The sequence below is a fragment of the Suncus etruscus genome, chromosome 19, assembly GCF_024139225.1.
Source record: "Suncus etruscus isolate mSunEtr1 chromosome 19, mSunEtr1.pri.cur, whole genome shotgun sequence".
Lineage (NCBI taxonomy): Eukaryota > Metazoa > Chordata > Mammalia > Eulipotyphla > Soricidae > Suncus > Suncus etruscus.
The window spans coordinates 4,430,468-4,453,039 of record NC_064866.1 but is presented as its reverse complement, the minus strand read 5'-3'; the positions used below and the strand labels follow the sequence as shown (position 1 = coordinate 4,453,039).

General features: G+C 37.4%; 1 protein-coding gene across 1 annotated transcript in view; it reads right to left on the bottom strand.

Annotated features, from left to right (window-relative positions):
- Positions 1-22,572, bottom strand: part of WARS2 (tryptophanyl tRNA synthetase 2, mitochondrial) — a 124,734-nt gene that overhangs the window by 57,499 nt on the left and 44,663 nt on the right. The window contains exon 2 of the mRNA XM_049765933.1: positions 11,836-12,093. Coding sequence (XP_049621890.1) covers positions 11,836-12,093 — 258 coding nt within the window. The remainder of the gene's footprint in view (positions 1-11,835; positions 12,094-22,572) is intronic.

Below are 22,572 nucleotides of genomic sequence, written 5' to 3'. Positions count from 1 at the left end.
TGGTCTGTAATTTTCTTTTTTGGTAGCGTCTCTGTCTGGTTTAGGTATCAAGGTGATGTTGGCTTCATAAAAGCTATTTGGAAGTGTTTCTGTTTGTTCAATTTCATGAAAGAGTCTTGCCAAGATTGGCAGTAGTTCCTCTTGGAAAGTTTGATAGAATTCATTAGTGAATCCATCTGGACCTGGGCTTTTGTTTTTCGGCAGACATTTGATTACTGTTTTAATTTCATCAATGGTGATGGGGGTGTTTAGATATGCTACATCCTCTTCCTTCAACCGTGGAAGATTATAAGAGTCCAAGAATTTATCCATTTCTTCCAGGTTCTCATTTTTAGTGGCGTAGAGTTTTTCAAAGTAGTTTCTGATTACCCTTTGAATCTCTGTCATATCAGTAGTGATCTCTCCTTTTTCATTCCTGATACGAGTTATCAAGTTTCTCTCTCTCTCTTTCTTTGTTAGGTTTGCCAGTGGTCTATCAATCTTGTTTATTTTTTCAAAGAACCAACTTCTGCTTTCGTTGATCTTTCGGATTGTTTTTTGAGTTTCCACTTCGTTGATTTCTGCTCTCAGCTTTGTTATTTCCTTCTGTCTTCCTGTTCTTGGGTCCTTTTTGTTGAGCATTTTCTAGTTCTATTAGCTGTGTCATTAAGCTACTCAGGTAAGCTCCTTCTTCCTTCCTGATGTGTGCTTGCAAAGCTATAAATTTTCCTCTCAGTACTGCTTTTGCTGTGTCCCATAAGTTCTGAGAGTTTGTGTCTTGATTGTCATTTGTTTCCAGGAACCTTTTTATTTCCTCCTTGATTTCATCTCGGACCCACTGGTTATTGAGCATGAGGCTGTTTAACTTCCAGGTGTTAAAGTGTTTCTTCTGAGTCCCTTTGGAGTTCACAAATAATTTCAGAGCCTTGTGGTCAGCGAAGGTAGTCTGCAAAATTTCTATCCTCTTGATCTTATGGAGGTATGTTTTATGTGCCAGCATGTAGTCTATCCTGGAGAATGTCCATGTACATTGGAGAAGAATGTGTATCCAGGTTTCTGGGGATGGAGTGTCCTATATATATCCACTAGGCCTCTTTCTTCCATTTCTCTCCTCAGGTCTAGTATATTCTTGTTGGGTTTCAGTCTGGTTGACCTGTCCAGTGTTGACAAAGCCGTGTTAAGGTCCCCCACAATTATTGTGTTGTTGTTGATATTATTTTTCAGATTTGTCAACAGTTGTATTAAATATTTTGCTGGCCCCTCATTCGGTGCATATATGTTTAGGCGAGTGAATTCTTCCTGTTCTACGTACCCCTTGATTAATATAAAATGTCCGTCTTTGTCCCTTACAACCTTCCTGAGTATAAAGTTTGCATTATCTGATATTAGTATGGCCACTCCAGCTTTTTTATGGGTGTTGTTTGCTTGGATAACTTTTCTCCAGCCTTTTATTTTGAGTCTATGTTTGTTCTGACTATTCAGGTGCGTTTCTTGTAGGCAGCAGAAGGTTGGATTGAGTTTTTTGATCCATTTAGCCACTCTGTGTCTCTTAACTGGTGCATTTATTCCATTGACGTTGAGAGAAAGAATTGTCCTGGGATTTAACGCCATCTTTATTTCAAAATTTGGTGTGTCTTTTGGGTAGTCTTGTCTTAGATTAGGTCTTTCAGTTTTTCTCTTAAGACTGGTTTTGTGTCTGTGAAGTTTCTGAGCTGTTTTTTGTCTGTGAAACCATGTATTCTTCCATCAAACCGGAAAGTGAGTTTTGCTGGGTATAGTATTCTGGGTGAAGCATTCATTTCATTCAGTCTTGTCACAATATCCCACCACTGCTTTCTGGCATTGAGCGTTTCTGGTGACAGGTCTGCTGTAAATCTCAGGGAAGCTTGCTTGAACATGATTTCCCCTTTTGATCTTGCTGTTTTCAGAATTCTGTCTCTATCTGTGGGATTTGTCATTGTGACTAGGATGTGTCTTGGGGTGGTTTTTCTGGGGTCTCTTTTGGTTGGTACTCTTCGGGCATGCAGGATTTGATCACATATATTCTTTAGCTCTGGAAGTTTCTCTTTAATGATGTTCTTGACCATTGATTCTTCCTGGAAATTTTCTTCCTGGGTCTCTGGGACTCCAATGATTCTTAAGTTGTTTCTGTTGATCTTATCATAGACTTCTATTTTCGTCTGTTCCCATTCTTTGACTAATTTTTCCATTGTCTGCTCATTTGCTTTAAGTTTTTTGTCCAATCTCTCCTGCTGTATGGAATTGTTATGTATCTCATCTTCCACAGCACCAAGTCTATTCTCAGCTTCTGATACCCTGTCCCAGAGCTTATCCATTTTGTCATTCACTTCGTTTACTGACTTTTTCAGTCCTGTTAGTTGACATGTTATTTCAGTTTGGAGTTTTGTCATTTCTGCCTTCATATTTTCTTGGTTCTTATTAGTGTTCTGTTCAACTCGATCCATGGTTTCTTGGAGTCTGTTGAGCACCTTCCATATTGCTAGTCTAAAGTCCTTATCTGAGAGGTTGATTAGTTGTTCAGTCATTATCTGGTCCTCAGAATTGTCATCTTCATTCTCTATGTCTGATGCTGGCCTGCGTTGTTTCCCCATTGTCACACTTGTATTGTGGGTTTTTTCTACGTGTTGTGGTGGTATTCATTGTCTATATGATGTAGGCAGCACACTCCTCTGGCTCCTCCCTTTCTGGATGGGCTGACTTGCCTCTAAGGGAGGGGAGTCCTCCGTGGATGAAGCCTCACACTGGGTCAAATCTTGGGCCCGAGCATGCAACAGAGAAGACAGTCCAGAGAGAAATGTTTGCTTCTGTGATATAGCGCCGTTCTTAGTGTGATTTTTCCTTCTTGTTGCAATGGAGTTCTTTCCTTAGAAAGAGTGCACGGCCGCGTAGCGAAGCGGAGCGGCCGTGCTCCTCTGAGCCTCTTTTTGCCCCACTCGCAAGAGTTTCACGCAAGAGGACAGTAGACAGACATAGACAGGTCACACTCACAGTCTTTCACAGCTGAGCCCCACTGGGCCGGTGTACTTTCCTTTTTTTTCCGCCGGCCCGCGACGCTATTCATACTTTAATGCATGAGAGTCCCAGACATGAATTTTTTGATAAATATTACATATTTAAAAGTTATTAGCTTTCTAGTAAACATGATTTCCCATAATTGCTTTTCTAGAGCTACAAAAGTGCCAAAATTATTTTTTTTTCCAATTCACACCTAGTAGACACTCCACATGTTGGTGAGACAGGCTGTAGTTAATTGTTGATTTCTGTGTCAGAAAAATCATACCATGATGATTCTTTCATCTACAAGACAAATATGGGCCAGGTGTTTCAAAAAAAATAACAGTTTGAGGGAAACCCGCTTAATTTGACTGAGATTCTATGTGAGAAAGGATACTTAAATCAAAAGCCAATGAATGCATGTCATACACTTCTTAAGTTAAAGCAAGAGGGAGAATCCCTGTTGCCCTGAATGAAAATTAAGCTTTCTGCTTACTTTTTACAAGAATTAAAGTCTACTATTCCTTACAACCACTCTCTGGGCATGATGTAAGTTTCATTTTTTTGTTTTTTCTTTTTTTGGTTTTTCGGGCCACATCCGTTTGATGCTCAGGGGTTACTCCTGGCTAAGTGCTCAGAAATTGCCCCTGGCTTGGGGGGACCATATGGGATGCCAGGGGATCGAACTGCGGTCCTTCCTTGGCTAGTGCTTGCAAGGCAGACACATTACCTCTAGTGCCACCTCGCCGGCCCCGTAAGCTTCATTTTTATTCCAATGATGAAAAATAGTACTGAGACAATTTATGGTATGATAAATCCGGCCACTGAATACCTAATGTACATTATTGTCCAGAGAAAGCAACATCAAATAACTGCTTTTTAGGTGTAAAATAGAAATAATTTTATAGCTGAAAAAAACCACCCTAACATGCCCCACATATTAAATGCAATAAAAAAGTACTGGCATCAAAACCAATGTTTTATTTTTTAACTCTTTCAGTTCAGAGGGACAATAGGGAATTGAAATAAAACTGCCTTGTTGCACTGGCCATTGGAGACATAGTAAATGGCGATGGATCCAGGCATTTGCTGCATGGACTTCTGGAAATAGAGGCCTGGGTGGTGATGGCCTGCCCTGGCTTCAAAAAGTCCCTGGAGATATTAATCACAAAACCAATGTACTTGAAAATTCATCTCATTCTCAAAAGAGAGGCTAACCAAGTCACAAAGACTCATGGATATACCAGTCTCATAACTGATCATAACTGGGGCTACTTGGGAGGAGAGTGGGACAGTGCTCCTACCCTACTGAAGCCATGGCAGCTGGACACACAGACCTAACCCTACAACTGCTGCCATGCCAATGGTCCAGTTTCAACACTTTTCCACTAATCTCTGCAGAAGCTCCTAACCAACAAAAACTCTCGGTATGCTGGTTTAGTGGCTGACATCTCCAAGGATTCTTTAGAGTCAGGGCTGGCTGTCTCCCCCTGGGCCTCTGTACTTCCAGAAGTTTCCAGCAGCCACACTCATGAACCATTGCTGTCACCATCTAAGCTCATGGGCCCATCTTCCTAGATGCTTGAAGGCTTGGACTGCGCAGCCACTTATGTGTTCATGCAACCTCTTTATAATTTTAATACTGAATTCCCAATAAGTATAACCAACTTAGATGTGAAATGATCATAGATGCCACATAAACTCAATAAATCACACCAACAGAATGCTCAAATAGTAATAAACAGCCTAGTAAAACCTTCAAAAACATAATGACCACATTGCAAGAAATAAAAATTTTCACAAATTTTCTTTTAATAAGTTTTTTTTTTTTTTTTAATTGTAACAAGGAAAGCTCCACTACCGCCATGGAACTGACTTAAGCCAAAAGATGGGACTTATGACACCATGACAACCTAGGAACAGCAATCGTCTGCTTTTAGGGCAGGATTCTTTGCAATGCTACCTAATGGTGAGACAAAACCAGAAGACACTATACACCACCCAGTCTTTGACACAGGACCTGTACAGAAACCAGGATCTTCTAGAACAACAAAAGCCTGACAGCAACAACTGTGAGGTGAAGAGCTGTTACTCGGACCACAGAGAATGCCAAAGCGGTTGGACAACCTAGTAGGCTTGGAAGCTGAAGTTGGTCTTATGCCATTTCAGGGGTGAGATCTCCCTGTTTTTAGGACAACGTCTAATTTCCAATTTCTCCCATATTTTAACGTGTCTATGCAAACAACATCTGCCACACACACACACACACACACACACACACACACACACACTCTTCTTTTTTCAGTGCATCTACTATCTTAAAAAAATAAGAGCATACTAAGGTTTCTGCTCTTGTATTAACAAATTTCTTGGTGATATAATAATTTTCACGAAATATAACTGCTAATGAACTCTTCTTTTTCCAATTCTATTTTTTGTTTATGTTTTTGTTTTTGGGTCACACCGGCAGCACTCAGGGGTTACTCCTACTCAACGCTGAGAAATCACTCCTGGCAGGCTCAGGGGACCAGATGGGATGCTGGGATTTGAACCACCTTCCTTCTATATGCAAGGCAAATGCACCTACCTCCATGCTATCTCTCGGGCCCCTAGATTTTCTATTTTCTTTATATTTTGATAACTGCTTTCAGTCATCCTGAAACAAATGTATTATGATCAGTTATGTCAACTAGATACATTTTCTTAAAATAGATTTACTTAAAAAAACAAAAAATAATTCCCATACATTTAGGTGTAACAAGCAATATTAAGCAAATTATTCATACCTGCCAAGAGGCAGGTTTTGAAGAGGTTGGAAAATGAGGGACAACAGTGGAGGGAATGTTACACTGGTGATGGGATTGGTGTTGGAACATCGAACGTAAGAAAAAACTATGATAAGTCACTCTGAAAACTGTGGTGTGTAAAGTAAAAAAAAATTAATTAAATACAACACCTGTATCATTAAAACAAAAGGCATGAAAAAGGATAATCCATATCCATAATCAATGGTGACCTGTGGCCCTTCTATGAGTTCAAACAAGTCAACCATAAAAAACCTTTTTTGGGAGAATCAGCATAATTTTAATATGAACTGGGTATTAGGTGGTAATAAGAGATTATCATTAATTCTGATAAGCACTGTCACCAGTAGAGAAAATGTTACATAGGAACACTGTCTTAATTGAGAGAAGAGCATATTATTTAGGGAGTGAAATGTCATGCTAAGCGGTGTCTGCTTTAAAAAATATTAACTACAGGACTAGAAAGAAGTAAAGGGTGAAAGTATAGTCTTCTATTTGGCTGACTCCAGTTTGATTTTCAGTGCTGTGAACAGAACCTGAGAACTGTCAGAAATAATCTCTGAGCACAGAGTCAGGAATAAGCAGTATCAATTGTGGTTAAAAGCTTTAAAGAAAAAATAAGTTTTTCTAATTAAATTAAATTAAATTAATTAATTTTGGTTTTTAAACCACACTCGGTGACTCTCAGGGGTTATTTCTGGTTCTGCATGCAGAAATTACTCCTGGCAAAACATTATTTTTTTTTTATTTAAGGATTTAATTTTTCTCAAATAATGTTTTGAAAAACACGTACTAAATAATTTGTGTGAATTAAAAAAAAAAAAAAGAAAAGAAAGAAATTACTCCTGGCAAACTCGGGGGACCTAATGGGATGTCAGAGATTGAACCTGGGTTAGTCATGTACAAGCCCTATCTGCTCTGCTATTGCTCCAGCCTAATTTAATTTTAATAAAAAGCTATTTTAATAACACAAATAACATAAATGAAACAAATCACAAGATGTTAATAAAGACATTTGCACCGTGCTCCAAACTGCCTTCTCTCAATCTAAATATTAAAGACTTTATTCATTTTTTTAAAACTTTCTTGCTTCATTGATTGGTTTCTAGGTCACACCAGGTGGTACTCAGGGGTTACTCCTGATTCTGCACTTAGAAATCGCCTCTTGCTATGTGTACAGATACTGAGACTGCTAAACACAGAGCTCTGACGGTATCACACTGGACAGAGCAGAAGCCTTCCACATACCAAAAAAAAAAAAAAAAAAAAACACAACCTGGAGAGTAATGATCCTGAGCAAAGACTAGAGCTGATCCCATGACAGTATACTCCAAGGACGGAGAAACCCCATATCTTATAGGGCAAGTGAATTCCTTTTCGAATGACCCCAATATTTACTGTGCCAGGGCAGGAGGGAAAAAAAATACAAAAAACACAAAACCTTGGTTATTTATATATATATCTTACCTTCATGTATTATTGTTATTATTATTTTTATTTACCTAGCTATTTTGGTCGATTTCTCAGTTTGGATGTGATTATTGAAATTGTTGTCCCCAATTATTCTTTTTTTTTTTCTTTTCTTTCTCTTCCTTTCTTTTCTTTCGTTATGTGCTACGCCATGTTTCTTATTTCAAGACCACGGCGTGTTTTTTTGTTTGTTTGTGTTTGTTTTTTGTTTGTTTCGTTTTGTTTTTTATCTTTTTTTGTGGTGCTTATCGTTATAGCTGGAGTCCTCACTGGATATTTGACACTTCTTTTGGTACTGGTGGAGTGTTTCAACTTCTTTTTCTCCTTCATTTCCCAAATCGATGATGAGAACCTCTAGAAGGATTCTGCCCATTTTCGGGGTATTAAACTCTTACCCCAATTTATTTATTTTCTCTTTTCCAGGCAAAACCACGCAACTTGAACTAGCTACCCCTGCCCCTACTTAGAGGGGGAAATAAGGGAGGCATCAAGACCAAACTGATGCAAGACTACTAAGTAGTTGGTTAGAGACAGAGGGGACCACATATTCTAGCCGCCCTGGGGTTGAGGGAAGAGGAAATGGGAGGTAAGACAGAAACGGGGGTGTAGGGAGGACAATTTGGGGATGGGAATCCCCCCTGATTTTATGTAAATATGTACCTAAAATATTATTGTCAACAATATGTAAGCCACTATGATCAAAATAAAAATTATATTAAAAAAAAAAATCGCCTCTTGCAGGCTGGGGAACCATATGGGATGCCAGGAATCGAACCGGGTCCCTTCCTGGGTTGGCCACATGCAAGGCAAACACCTTATTACTGTGCTATCTCTCTGGCCCTTTATTAAATTTTTTAAAGGAAAAGTTGATCAAGTTAAAGGAAAAATAACTCAGACTCAATATGTCTTGAAAGCAGAAACACACTGGAGAGAGTTTATCATAGTGTCTTTTTGGAACAAACTGTGGAGTTCTGTCTGATGTGATATGGTATGGTATGAATGTGTGTTTTCCTCAAACTTTATTGACAAAATATCAACTATTTTTCTCAGCAGTTGAAATCAGGGATGGGAAGAGAGTATCGATGGATAACTGAGAACTGTAATAAGGCAATAACCTCTACACTTTGACTTCCATTTACAAGGACTTTCAGAATCATTGAGTTTATAGAGCAGGAAGGTGGGAGGCTTTGGAAGTGGTACGTGGTAACTTTGTTCATCAAAACCATGAAAGTAAACACTACTGTAATCTGGTTATCTAAACTACAATTAAAAAAAATCAATGAGAAGCCAGCGTGATAGCACAGTGGTAGGGTGTTTGCCTTGCATGCAGCCAATAGGGACAGACCCCAGTTCAGTCCCCAGCATCCCATATGGTCCCCTGAGCCTGCCAGGAGCGATTTCAGAGTGCAGAGCCAGGAGTAAACCCTGAGCAACATTGGGTGTGACCCAAAAACCAAAAAAATAAAATAAAATAAAATAAATCAATGAGCCAGTATTGAATGTTATTCTAATGTTTTTATTTAAAAAAAATCAAAGAGAGTCGGAGAGATAACACAGCAGTAGGGCATTTGCCTTGCACACAGCCAATCTAGGAGGGACCTTGGTTCAACTTCCTGGCATCCCATATGGTCCCCAAGCCAGGGGCAATTTCTGAATGCATAGCCAGGAGTAATCCCTGAGTGTCACCAGGTATGGCCCCAAAAGCAAAGATAAATAAATACATAAATAATAAATAAATAATATATATATATATATAGAAGATTCTATAATTTCTCTTTTAATTTACCTTTTTGATTTGGGGCCACACACAGCCGTGCTCAGTGCTTACTCCTGGCTCTGTCTCATGAATCACTTTTTGTGAGATTCAGGAAACCACATGGAGTACTGGGGATTTAATCTAAATCAGCTTCATGCAAGGCAAGTGCTCTGCTCAGTCTCCTATCTTTCCAGCCCTTAAAATCCCTTATTTTGATCTTCTTATAAAGTTTCCTATATTATAAAGTTCTTCTTATAAAGCTTCCTATGTTATGAACCACTTTTTCAGTTGCTACACTGAATATAAAATACCATGTAGAAACCTATCTCTACTTCTCTTGCCAATTTTAGATGCTTTGGAGGCAATTTTAACTGCTCAAAATCCATTCCTGGGGTATGAGCTCAAAAATTCAATACTGGATGTGGTTGAAAATAAGTGTTTCACTTTAAAGGTCACTTAAAAATTATAGTGAGTGGTTACTTTGTGGAGAAGAGAATTTTTACCTACTTGGAGTATGGAAATAAGTAACAGGCCTGCAGTGTTTTTAAAAAGTATCCTATAAGGATTAAAAGACAGCAGATTCCATGAAGTGAAGAAGATGTGCTTTGGAAAATCTATTCAATGATGTAAGATGTGACTCGAATGGTGACCAGGATTTCAATGCTGGAGATGGATATGAAGAGTCAAAATAATTACTGTGAAGGAAATGGGAGAAGCACATTCATTTCAGAGCATAAGTCACTATTGTGCTGAGTGAAATAAGTCAGAGGGAGAAATATAGACACAGAATAGTCTCACTCATCTATGGGTTTTAAGAAAAATTAAGGACATTGTTGTAATGATACTCAGAGATAAAGAGAGGAGGGCTGGAAGGACTGGCTCAGGACATGAAGCTCACCACAAAGAGTGGTGAGTGCAGTTAGAGAAATAATTACACTGACAACTATCATGACAATCTTAATGGGTGAGAGAAGTAGAATGCCTGTCTCTAAAGGCAGGGTGTGGGGGGAGAAAGGAGATGGGGGGCATTGGTGTGGGAATGTTGCACTGGTGAAGGGGGTGTTCTTTTTAATGACTGAAATCCCAACTATAATCATGTTTGTAATCATGGTGTTTAAATAAAGATAATATTAAGAAAAAAATAGCCAGTGTTTCTAAACAAAGGCCATCCAGTGAGAGATTGAAGAAAAAACAATGTGCCTAAAATAAAACATTATGAGTAAAAAGCTGAAGGATACTGATGTCGCATAATTGTAGTTTCCATGTATTTGAAGAGCAATCATGTGAAAGATAAAGTGGCACTATTATGCACGCTTAAGCGCAGAAATTAAATGAATGAATGGAAAAATTTAGGGAAACAGATGTTTGTTCAATATTTATAAGTACTTTAAAGCATACACATCTATCCAAGCTTGAATTCTGAAGGGCATTTAAAAGGAAAGACTTCAACGGCAAGGAAAAAAATTGAAGTACTGGTAAATTATTTTTATGGTCATTTTAATCACTAGCTATTATTGTTTATCAGTTTATCTCCTTGATGGCAACAAGTTTAATTAATATGCATTGGTATTTAAAAGAAATACTCTTCACCCATGACACATTTTTAAATGACTACTCTATGTGAATCATGGCATGACATTCTGTAGTGAATATACATATATGAAAACATGACAGAAATTTATGAAACATGTTAGCATGTACAATAATATGCTAATGTAACATTTGTGACAGGCTAAAACTGATATGTAAGAAAGCATGATTCAATTAATAATTGTTCTTTTCTGGGAACTGGAGCTCAGTGCGTAGGGCATTTGCCTTGCAAGTGGCTGACCTGAGTTCAATCCCAGCATCCCATATGGTACCCTCAGCATACCAGGCATAATTTGAGTGCAGAGCCAGGAGGACCACTGAGTGCCACTGGGTGTTGTCCAAAAACCAAAAAAACAAAACAAAACAAAACAAAAGTTTTCTTCTTTGTTTGGGAGTCTTTTAAATATCCTATTATATTCTAGGCTATTTGCCTGTCCAAAAGCAAAGCAATTCATTCATAGTGAAGATATGAGTCAAATATTTCATTGTTCTGAAGTCTTATTTTGGCTTCTACTCAAAACACTGGACAAGGTCTTCCCATTTTTCCAGCTAGTTTTCTCAAACTTTCTTAAAAGTTATTATACAAAGAATAAACAAAGGGAATTATCAAATAGAAAGATCAAATACAACCCTTAATAAAACAATTGTGGAATTACATAAAACCATAAAAATTACATAAAAAATTACATAAAAAATTGCGAAGTCCTAACCTTGATCACCAGAGTAATCAGATTGAATTCAACCCAATAGAGAAAAACAATTTCAGAGTTAGAAATGTGAGTGAGGGTTGCAGCGATAATATAGTGTTAGGACATTTACACTGCATGCATCCAACCCCAGAAGGACCCCAGTTTGATTCCTGGCATCCCATATGACGAGCCTGCCAGGAGCTATTTCTGAGCACAGTGCCAGGAGTAATCCCTGAGCATCGCCAGGTTTGACCCAAAATTAAAAAAGATTTTTTTCAGTGAAATATAACTTTGGGTATAAGAAGCACTATAAATTAAACAAGTAAACAAGTATAAATTAAACAAGAAAAAGTTAAGAATTACAACTGTATTATAATAATATTGGATCATCTGAAGACAGAGAAAACATGTAAATGAAATAATGGATGAGTCACTCAAACAGATTTTTTTTAATCAGAGCCATAAAATCATTTACATTTTTTCAAATAATCTAAAAATTGCAAGTCTCTCAGTTCTAATAGGAGATGCTGACCTGAGATTGTTGGAAAAGTATGCACTTGTTGGGGTTTATGCCACAAGCCAGAAGAACAGCGGTCATATCCAAGATGCTCTGCCGAAGCATGCCTGGGTCCTGGGGGACAGTGATGGAGTGTAGGTCGACAATGCTGTAGAGCACAGAGCTATGCTCCTCCTGCAATCTGATCCAGCTCTCAATAGCTCCCAAGTAATTTCCCAGGTGTGGTATTCCTGTCGGCTGAATGCCAGAGAACACTCGTGTTGTGGCATCTTTCTGGAAAAAAAGGACAAACATATTGACTTTGACTTTTGAGGCCAAATGCACAAATTCTCGGCTACATTAACCAGAACTAGAAAGACAAGTCTCTAGCAACTTCAGCTCCATCCTGAAAGTCATCATTCTTGTGTATTATTGTTGGCTCTGTGCAAGCACAATGCTAGGTGCATTTCAGAATAGAACATGATATTGAAAGAAGAAAACATGGGCCCGGAGAAATAGCACAGCGGTGTTTGCCTTGCAAGCAGCAGATCCAAGACCTAAGGTGGTTGGTTCAAATCCCGGTGTCCCATATGGTTCCCCCGTGCATGCCAGGAGCTATTTCTGAGCAGACAGCCAGGAGTAAACCCTGAGCACTGCCGGGTGTGGCCCCCCCAAAAAACAAAAAAAAAAAACAAACAAAAAAAAAAAACAAAAAGAAAGAAGAAAACATGTTGTTTTCTTAAATGATTTTTCATTTTTAGTAAATAATCAAAAATAAATGCTAATAAAATATCCTATAATTACAAAGCATACGATTGATTTCTACATTCATTTTTTAATTTATAGTTTTGAGTTTTTGGAACACACCAGTGGGAGAATGTATGATGCTGAGGTTGGAACCATGATAGGTCATATGCTAGGTAAACCCCCTCAAAAGCATATAAATAAAGAGACATATAAACAAAGGTCTGGGACCCCAAGAGAACATAAATCTAATTGGTGAAGGAGGATAAATTTGTGAAAAGTGCAATATGACAATATGATCATGACTAGTTTAGAAAGATAAATAGTGAACAGGCAGGAATTCCTCAGAGGAAAAAAAATGACTGTGATCAGTAGGAAAGTCTTCAGGCAGAATCAAATTTCACTAGAAAATAAGGGGGTTCTCAAAGGTTTCACTGTGATTTCATTCATTAGAACTGAAAAGAGCAAAGATCACAGCATTAGGGCAAAATTTGCTATGAATAAATGCTATTCAGTTTTCTTTGAAAACAGTTGCTAATATTTATAAATTATAGTGACAAAAGAACATAGGATAGAGTCTGAGAAATTTACATTCTACTTCTAGGAATACCACTTGATAAAGTTATTCAGCTTTTACATGTTTCAGTTTCTACAGTTTCTTCTTGGGGTGTGGTCAAGCTCTACCCAGCAGTACTCAGTTTTTGTTTTGATTTACTATTATTAATATTATTATTATATTGGCATTTATGGTCTTGGTGTAAGGAATCATATCACCTCACCACCACAAAGTGCCCAAGATCCATTTGCTTTTGGTAAATTACACTTGGTCTTTTATTTTCCTAAAATGAGTTTTAAATTATGTACACATTTGTTTGTTTGGGGATCATACCTGGTGATACTCAGATGATGATATGGGATGCCAAGGTTCAAACCCATTTCAGCTGCATGCAAGACAAGCAGTTTCCTTGCTGTACTATCTCTCTGGACCCAATTTTGCTACATTGTGTGTGTGTGTGTGTGTGTGTGTGTGTGTGTATGTGTGTGTGTGTGTGTGTAAAGAGTTTATTTTTAATTATAATTTTTATTTTAACTAAAGTGGATTACATATCTTTCACAGTGATGTTTTAGGTACATATTAACAAGGAATCAGGGGATTCCCATCACCAAAGTTGTCTTCCTTCCACCCCCGTTCCCTTCCTGCAACCTATATCCTCCACCATCACCCCCCGGGCTGCTAGTATAAGTGGTCCCTTCTGTGTCTATCTTGTAGATTGGGCATCAATTATTTTGTCATTAGCTTTAGTTAATAAAGTATTTTTGTCATGGTCATGTTTTCTTATAGGCTTACATGACCATGACAAAAATGCTGCAACAAGCGTAGAAATGCTGAGGGATTTTCTGCATGGTATTTTTGGTTTCCTAGGTATATGCCTAGGACTGATATTGCCAGGTCACATGGAAGCTCAATTTCTTGTTTTTTGAGGATATCCATATTGTTTTCCAAAAGGGCTGGACCTGTCGGCATTTCCAACAGCAGAGAATGTGAGTGCTTTCTCCCCACATCCCTGCCAGCACTTGTGTTGTTTGTGGTGTGAGATGATATCTCACTATTGTTTTGATTTGCATTTTCCTGATGAGTGATTGCGTAGCTTCTGCACCTCAAAGGAAACTGTGACCAGAATACAAAGACTGCCCATGGTTTGGGAGAAACTATTCAACCAATGCCCATCTAATAATGGGTTAATATTAAAGATATACAAATCACTGGTAGAGCTTAACAAAAAACATCTAACCTCATCCAAAAGTGGAGAGACAAAATGAACAAACATTTTCACAAAGACGAAATAAAGATGACTACAAGATACATGAAAAAAAAATGTTCCACATCACTAATTATCAGGGAAATAATATATATCGATTCTCAAATCAATAAAAAAAAATCTAATCTTTAAAAAAAGTGGGGGAGGGAATAACTTGAATAAGCTCTCCACAGAAAAAACTGTAAAAGCCAGTAATCCTAAGAATTCTCAACTTACTTAATACTCAGTAAATGTATTTAAACCATATTCTATTTTAACTCAAATTCAGGTTAAGTAAGAATAAAACAAGTGGTATATTGCCGGTGTTCAAGTGTTTTCACTGAAGGTAGTGGTAGAAAGTGGACATTGCTAATTGCTTAGGAATAATTGAGCAATACTGTTGGACAGAGAAAAAACTATGTCTGCCTAATGACCAAGCAGTTCTGCTTGTGGATAAATACACTAAAAAAACTTGGCAGAAAATACACAAACAATGTTCTGGTTTGCTCATAAATTTTCCCAGACACTTCAAATCTACAGAAACATTGGGAAATCAATTAATGTAATGAGCCTTTAATAAATGGTGGCTAAGCAAAACACAGTGGCTCATAAAAAGATATAGTCCACCAGTTTTGAAGTTAGTGATTGTTGGGTGGAAGTTCCAATTCCATCCATGCCTGTGATTTTGGGCAACCCATGAATATATCTGTGAACTTTAGTTTATTTATCTGTAAATTAGATGGCACAGATCTACCTTGCTGAGTCTTGTAAAGATTGAAATATAACTAATGTATAGAAAATACTGAACTTGGGCCCGGAGAGATAGCACAGCGACATTTGCCTTGCAAGTAACCAATCCAGGATCAAAGGTGGTTGGTTCGAATCCCAGTGTCCCACATGGTCCCCCGTGCCTGCCAGGAGCTATTTCTGAGCAGACAGCCAGGAGTAACCCCTGAGCATCGCCGGGTGTGGCCCAAAAAAAAAAAAAAAGAAAATATTGAACTTAAAAGCCCAAAACATTGTAGCTGTACCCTAAATCATCACTATTATGGTTTTTGTTTAGAGTGTTAATCGGCATGAGAGTGTGTAGGGAGTAAGGTGTTTAACATATGACTTATCATGATTCCACCCCCAGTATCATACATTTTCCCACTGGTGTGTTCCAAAAACTCAAAACTGTAAATTAAAAATGAATGTAAATTAATAATGTAGTTTATTTCACATAAACTTTGTAATGATAGGATATTTTATTAAAACATATTTTGGATTTTTGGATTTTCACTAAAGAATTGCAAAATCATTTAAGGAAAAAGCATGTGTTTCGCATTATATTTTATATTCTCATATTTCCTATTTTAGGAGGAATATCAGAAAGTGTAAGCTTGTAAGAAGTAGGCTTATTTATGATGAAACAAATAAAGTGATAAGCATGGTATCCCTTCATTAAGAATAGTACAAACCACAGTATCTAAAAAGGGAAAAAGTAAGAGAGAGAGTGAATGAGTGAGGAAGGAAGGAAGGAAGGAAGGAAGGAAGGAAGGAAGGAAGGAAGGAAGGAAGGAAGGAAGGAAGGAAGGAAGGAAGGAAGGGAGGGAGGGAGGGAGGGAGGGAGGGAGGGAGGGAGCAAGGAAGGAAGGAAGGAGAAAGAAAGAAAGAAAGAAAGAAAGAAAGAAAGAAAGAAAGAAAGAAAGAAGAAAGAGAAAGAAGAAAAGAGAAGAAGAAAGAAAGAAAGAAAGAAAAAGAAAGAAGAGAAAGAAAGAAAGAAGCAAGAAAGCAAGAAAGCAAGAAAGCAAGAAAGCAAGAAAGCAAGAAAGCAAGAAAGCAAGAAAGCAAGAAAGCAAGAAAGCAAGAGAAAGAAAGAAAGAAAGAAAGAAAGAAAGAAAAAGAAAGAAAGAAGAAAGAAAAGAAAGAAAGAAAGAAGAAAAGAAAGAGAAGAAAGAAAGAAAGAAAGAAAGAAAGAAAAGAAAAAGAAAGAAAAGAAAGAAAATAAAAGAAAGAAAGAAAGAAAGAAGGAAAGAAGGAAAGAAGGAAGGAAGCAGGAAGGAAGGAAGGAACGAACGAAGGAAGGAAGGAAGGAAGGAAGGAAGGAAGGAAGGAAGGAAGGAAGGAAGGAAGGAAGGAAGGAAGGAGAGAGAAGTAAATTATCTGCCCTAAAGGCAGGCAGACTGAAGGACAGGAGGGAAACTGTGGACAATGGTGGTGGGAAATGGACATTTGTGAAGGGGCTGGACATTGTATGACTAAAACTTAATCATCAACAACTTTATAATCAGTGTTTAAATAAAGTAATTAATAAAAAAGAATCAATATATAGTCTAGATTTTCTAAATATATTTTGTCAATTACAAGGCCAATATATGTCTCATTGTGTGCTGTCACCATGTCATTTATTGATGGAGAGATGTTAATTGGGCCAAATATATAATTTCTGATAACATATTTTAAGTCATTAAAGAAATCCCTTAAGGTAATGAAGATATGTGTCTATACATGTAAAAATTAAATATGCACACATATATTTGCATGCTTTAAAGTTTTATCATTTACACATAAATCAGTATCCTACCAAGCTTTGGCCTTCTGGTAAAGCAGTCATTCAATTTCTTTCCTTTTTTGGTTTTGAGGTAATACCTGGCAGCACTCAGGGGTTACTCCTGGCAGGCTTCGGGGACCGTATGGGATGCAGGGATTCGAACCACTATCGCTATCCATCTGCATGCAAGGTAAATGCCTTACCTCCATGCTATCTCTCCGGCCCCTTCTTTTCTTGATACTTCTTCATATGGATACTAAATTGTTCCAGCAACCTCTACTAAATAAAGTGTCTTGGGGCTGCAGTGACAGCGCAGTGGGTAAGGCATTCATCTTGCACGTGATCAACCTGGGTTGATTCCCCAGTATCCCATATGGTCCCCCAAACCTGCCAGGAATGATTTCTCTGCACAGACCAGAAGTAATCCCTGAAAGTCGCTGGGTATGGCTAAACAAACAAATAAAAACCAAAAAAGTGTCTTTCCCTAGTGCTCTAGAATGCTGCTTCTATCATAAATGATCCACTGCTCTATTTATCTATCTCTATACTAGTATTATAATTGCCATTTTAATTAATTTACTTTATAGAACCTTTTTAATACAAGTTTTGGGGGAGAAAATTTTTATACCTCCTTCAAGAGTATCTTACTTTTCCCTTGGATGTTGGCACTTCTCAATGTATTTTTAAATCATTTTATAAAGTTCTATGAGGGTTCAAAGAAATGTGGAGCATTTTTAAAATTAGGATTGTACTGACTTTAAACAATGCTTTGGAGAGAAAGACATGTTTATAATACTAAATTCTCTAATCCGAGAAATTAAAGCAATTGATATTAATATGTAAATGTAAATCATGGTGACTAAAGTTGCTAACAATGTATGATATAAAAAATTTGCTGAGAAGAAATTTGCACATGAAGAAATGTAAGGTGATGTGTTAGTTTACTGGTGGGAAATCCTCTTACAATGTATATTTGTGTGTATTAATCTATCATAACACAAACGTATTTTTATTTGTCTATAAGACATTTCAATAAAGATGAACATATTTCTAGCAACATTTCACCTTTTTTAGAACTAAGCTTAGCTCCTCTTAGCTAATTACAAAGGCTATTTAGATATTTTTTCTTTAAAATTTTTAAATTTTATATTCTTGCCCCATCTGCATCCATGTCTACTTTTTTTCTCTATTCCATAAGTGATAACACTAAAATAGAATGCTACTTCATAGTTCCATTGATAGAATTGTACTCTATTCATGTACTTAAGGGGTTGAAAAAATATATAAAAGAAATATCCTTTCAGTAACTTAGAAAATAATAAAAATTTCTCACTTGGTGGGTTTGGAGAACTAGTTCCCCACCATAATTTGGAAATAATATTTTGAAAATGGAAGGGTTGGGAAACAAGCACTGGTACAGCAGGTAGGCTGCTTGCTAACTCTGCACCCCATAGAATCCTGAGGTGATCCCTCAGTGCAGAGTCAGGAGCAAGCCCCGAGCACCGACTGGTGTGGTCCCCCATCCAAATAAACTTGTAGGAATTGCTCCAAAGTGCCTTTGAGGTTCAAGGCCATAACTCTGAGTCCTACTGTAATACACACTATATCATCATATGCAATCAAGAAGTTCTACTGTGTGGGTTTTTGGCTGACAGTGTGTAATCCCTAGTTCACAACAAGGTGTATGAGCACCACAACTGAAGAAATGTGAGCGTGTAGAAGGTATGAACTCCATGTAGCAAGTACATATGTGAGCTCCTTGATGATCCCCAAGAAAACATGGAGGCACATCATGACTAAATGAGTGGAATACACTGAACATTTGTACTCAAGTACTGCAACTAAAGTGTAAAAACCCCAGTGAGCACAGCAGGTAAGTGTGGAGACACCACAACCAATCATGTCATCTCAACAAGATCAGCAATAGAGGCAGGAGAGAGAGGGAGAGAAAAAGTTAAATATATAAAACAAAAGTAGACCTGAGGCAGAGAAGGGGAGAGGTGAGGAGGACTGTCAGCAAAAAAAATAAGTACATATCAATGAGGCGTCCTTCTTGGAGCCATATCCAGCTCTGAGTTCCTGATATGGGAATAAACAAAGGCACTTTCAGTGAGGGAACACATGATTAATGGGCTTTAGGGAATGGTGATGAAGAGAAAAAGCAAAGCAAAAAAAAAAAAAATAAAGCACTGAACTTAATAAATGGGGGAGAGAGAAAGAGAGAGAAGAGAGAGAGAGAGAGAGAGAGAGAGAGAGAGAGAGAGAGAGAGAGAGAGATCATCCAGAAATACCCAACCCAGATACTGAAGGACTTTTATAGTTATAAAAAGGATTCTGCAGACTAGGAATATGAGGCTGAAAAGAAGGATATGAATGTTTCCACATAAATTCCTTCATGCTCAAACTAAGAATTATTCCCCAGGAGAAAATGGAGAGACTAAGTCTTGAGAAAACCAGGAGAGTAAAGCACTAGAGGACAGACTGTGAGAAAAAAGATGTGTGTGACCAGTCGAAAGGGAGCGAGTAGACATGATCTAATTCATACATCACTTCTATCAGTTTCTGAGATTCTGCAGAGTAAATAATGATATCAAGAAATAAGAACTATAAAGAATATTTTGTTCAATTTTCAAGGAGGTATTTTTAAAATCCCTAATTTTTTTTAAATTCCTAATATTTTTTCCAACCCCTAAATGAAATCGGGATTCTTTAAGTCTTAAAAATATACAGAGCATTCTGCCCTTTGGTGGTTCGTTTATATTTCTGTTGGTTCCCCCTAAGAGTCAGCAGGTAGCCTGACAGCATGGTAGGGGAGAAATGCCTGGTACCATGAAATCATAGGGCTGGAATGCAGAGTTTGGGCGGTGGGAGCATGGGGGTTCTGGGTTCAAAAGCACTAGGTCTGGAAAAAAATGACAATGAAAGAGGCCTGGGCTTCCCAGTGGATGTGAGGCAAACCACAAAAAAACAAAACAAAACAAAACAAAACAGCTTCAAGCCTAGTCTACAGGCTTTCCCTCAAGGGGGATGAATGCACACCAACCTAAAATTCCATTGTAGTAGAGGGAGGATGAAAACTACGTGTTTTACAAAATAGATTTATTAATCTGGCTGAGGTGAATTACAAATCTTTCACAGTAATATTTAAGGTACTTAGTGACAATGAATCAGGGACATTCCTACCACCAGTGATATCCTCCCTCCACCCCTGTTCCCAGTGCGCATCCCATATCTCCCTCCTTTACTCCCCAGAATAATAGAGTAACTTGTCCCCACTTGGACAGCTTGCTGTGGATGAGACACAGATTCTGCTGTCACTGACTTTGGGTTTGAAGTTCAGGTCTGATCATTTTTTATTTCCACTAACTATTCATGTGATTTTGTGATTCATGTAATTAAATATTCATTCAATTTATGACGCTGAACGAGATGATTCAAGGAATGTGGTTCTGTTGGAGACATAGAAAAAGAAAAAGGAAAAGAGGAAGGAAGGAAAGAAGGAAGGAAGGAAGGAAGGAAGGAAGGAAGGAAGGAAGGAAGGAAGGAAGGAAGGAAGGAAGGAAGGAGGAGGGAGGGAGGGAGGGAGGGAGGGAGGGAGGGAGGGCGGGAGGGAGGAGAGAGAGAGAGAAAGAGAGACAGAAAGAAGAAAGAAAGAAAGAAAGAAAAAAGAAAGAAAGAAAGAAAGAAAGAAAGAAAGAAAGAAAGAAAGAAAGAAAGAAAGAAAGAAAGAAAGAAAGAAAGAAAGAAAGAAAGAAAGAAAGAAAGAAAGAAAGAAAGAAGACAAACTAGAAGGGGTCCTTCTAGGTGTTATAAATATCAATTTAGAAGAGGAAAGGGAAAAAAGAAGAAAAAGGTAACAAAACAAAAAAAACAATAACAAAAAACAACAAAGCAATAACAAGAAAAATAAAAACCCAAAAAAACAAAAACATAAACAAACAAGCAAGCAAAAAGAACAAACAAAAAAACCAAAGCCAGAACTACGAAAAAGACAAAACAAAAACGAACAAACAAACAAAAAACAGTCAAAAAACCCCAACCAGCAACTACATAAAAAGGTAACAAACACCATTTTCATTCAACACACTCATTGGCTTTTTAAGAAAACAATCAAACCAGAATCAAATATTACCAATTCACCAATGAGTAATTTCAGCCTAGCCATTTGCTAAATATTCCAGAAGGGAGAGTGCATGTTTAAATAGAAGTGAATACAATCTTAAAAAAACAAAACAAAACAAAAAAAAAAACAAGTAAGTACAATCTTAAAAATAACAAAGGGAGTACGATCTTAAAAAAAAAAAGTGAGTACAATTTTATCTATGCGACAGATATACCTAAAACTATTTTTATGCTAGATCACTGGGACTATAAAAAATTCATATTCGCTTTAACTTACGATCGAAAGCAAACTGAAAATCTTCCAGCTGCCAATTATGGCAAAAGATCAATTTCTGATCAACTAAAGAGAGCTTCTGTATTTAATCCTAAGTGACTAGGATACCTCAAAAAAAAAGCTGCCTCGTCGCTTTGAAGCACTTTTAACTCTGGTATGATGGTGGAAACCAAAGACTCTAAGTGAAGACTTCAAGACTCTTATTACAAAGTCCTGCTTGTGTCCAGCTGTAACATTGATGGTTCATTTATCACAATCGCTTTTACTACAGTCAAAGGTAACCCAAAAACTTGGCTCAAGAACCGCGACCTAATTGGTTCCACGTTATCACAGATCATGATAAAAGATGAATGCATGGTATGTCAATAGGATGCAAGCCCCGTTATCTAAGTTTATTGTTTTTATTATATGTAAACGAAAAGTACACTTTAAGACTCAATTACTGAACCATGCTAATGTTTCTCAGTTGTCCTTCTTGTTTTTTTATCAGTATGTTACATCAACTTTCGGAGTCTCAAACATATCTTTAGCATTTCGAAAACAGAGGTAAGGGATGCAGGCCGTGCATTTTCAAAATGCAAAGGAAAACAAAAGCAAAATAGACTTCAAATAAAAACTTAGTTACAGCTTAGTAAGTTAAAAAAAACAACAACAAATTGAAACCAAAAACAAACAGCAGGAAATAACAAAGATCCAAATGAAAGTCTAGGAAAATGTAGCAAAGATGGAAGGTGGCCTTTGTATTTTCTTTACAATGCCGCAACTACCCAATATTCATTTCAAAATTGAAATAAAGGAGCCCCAAGCTTGGGAAAAATGTTAAAAAAAAAAAAAAAAGGCACTTCAGCCCTGCTTGGAGAAGCCAGGTGCTCCTCGGAAGCTGGCCTTGGCCCAGCTCAGCTCTTGCACAGAGAAGGAAGAGGCCTGGGTCTGGGAGAAAATGCTGATTCAGTACCAAGAAAAATGTTTTTTTTTTTTTTTTTTTTTCTAGAAATGAAACCAGATGCTCAGATCCATGGATCAATACAATAAATATTAATTCAGTATGAGAGAAAGCAGATCTCATATCATGCCTAAACAGGAAACAATATATTGGAGGCCAACAACTACAACTGAAGGAAAAAATGAAGTGTTTCTTTTTTTAACTGAATTAAAAAAAAAAATTGAAGTGGGAAAGGCAGAGAGTATCGTGGGTAAGGTGGATGCCTTGTAAGTAGCTAATTCTGGTTTGATGCCTGACATTATGATCTCTCTGATGCCAGGACTGCTATCTTGTGCATTGACAGTTTTGGCTCAAAAAA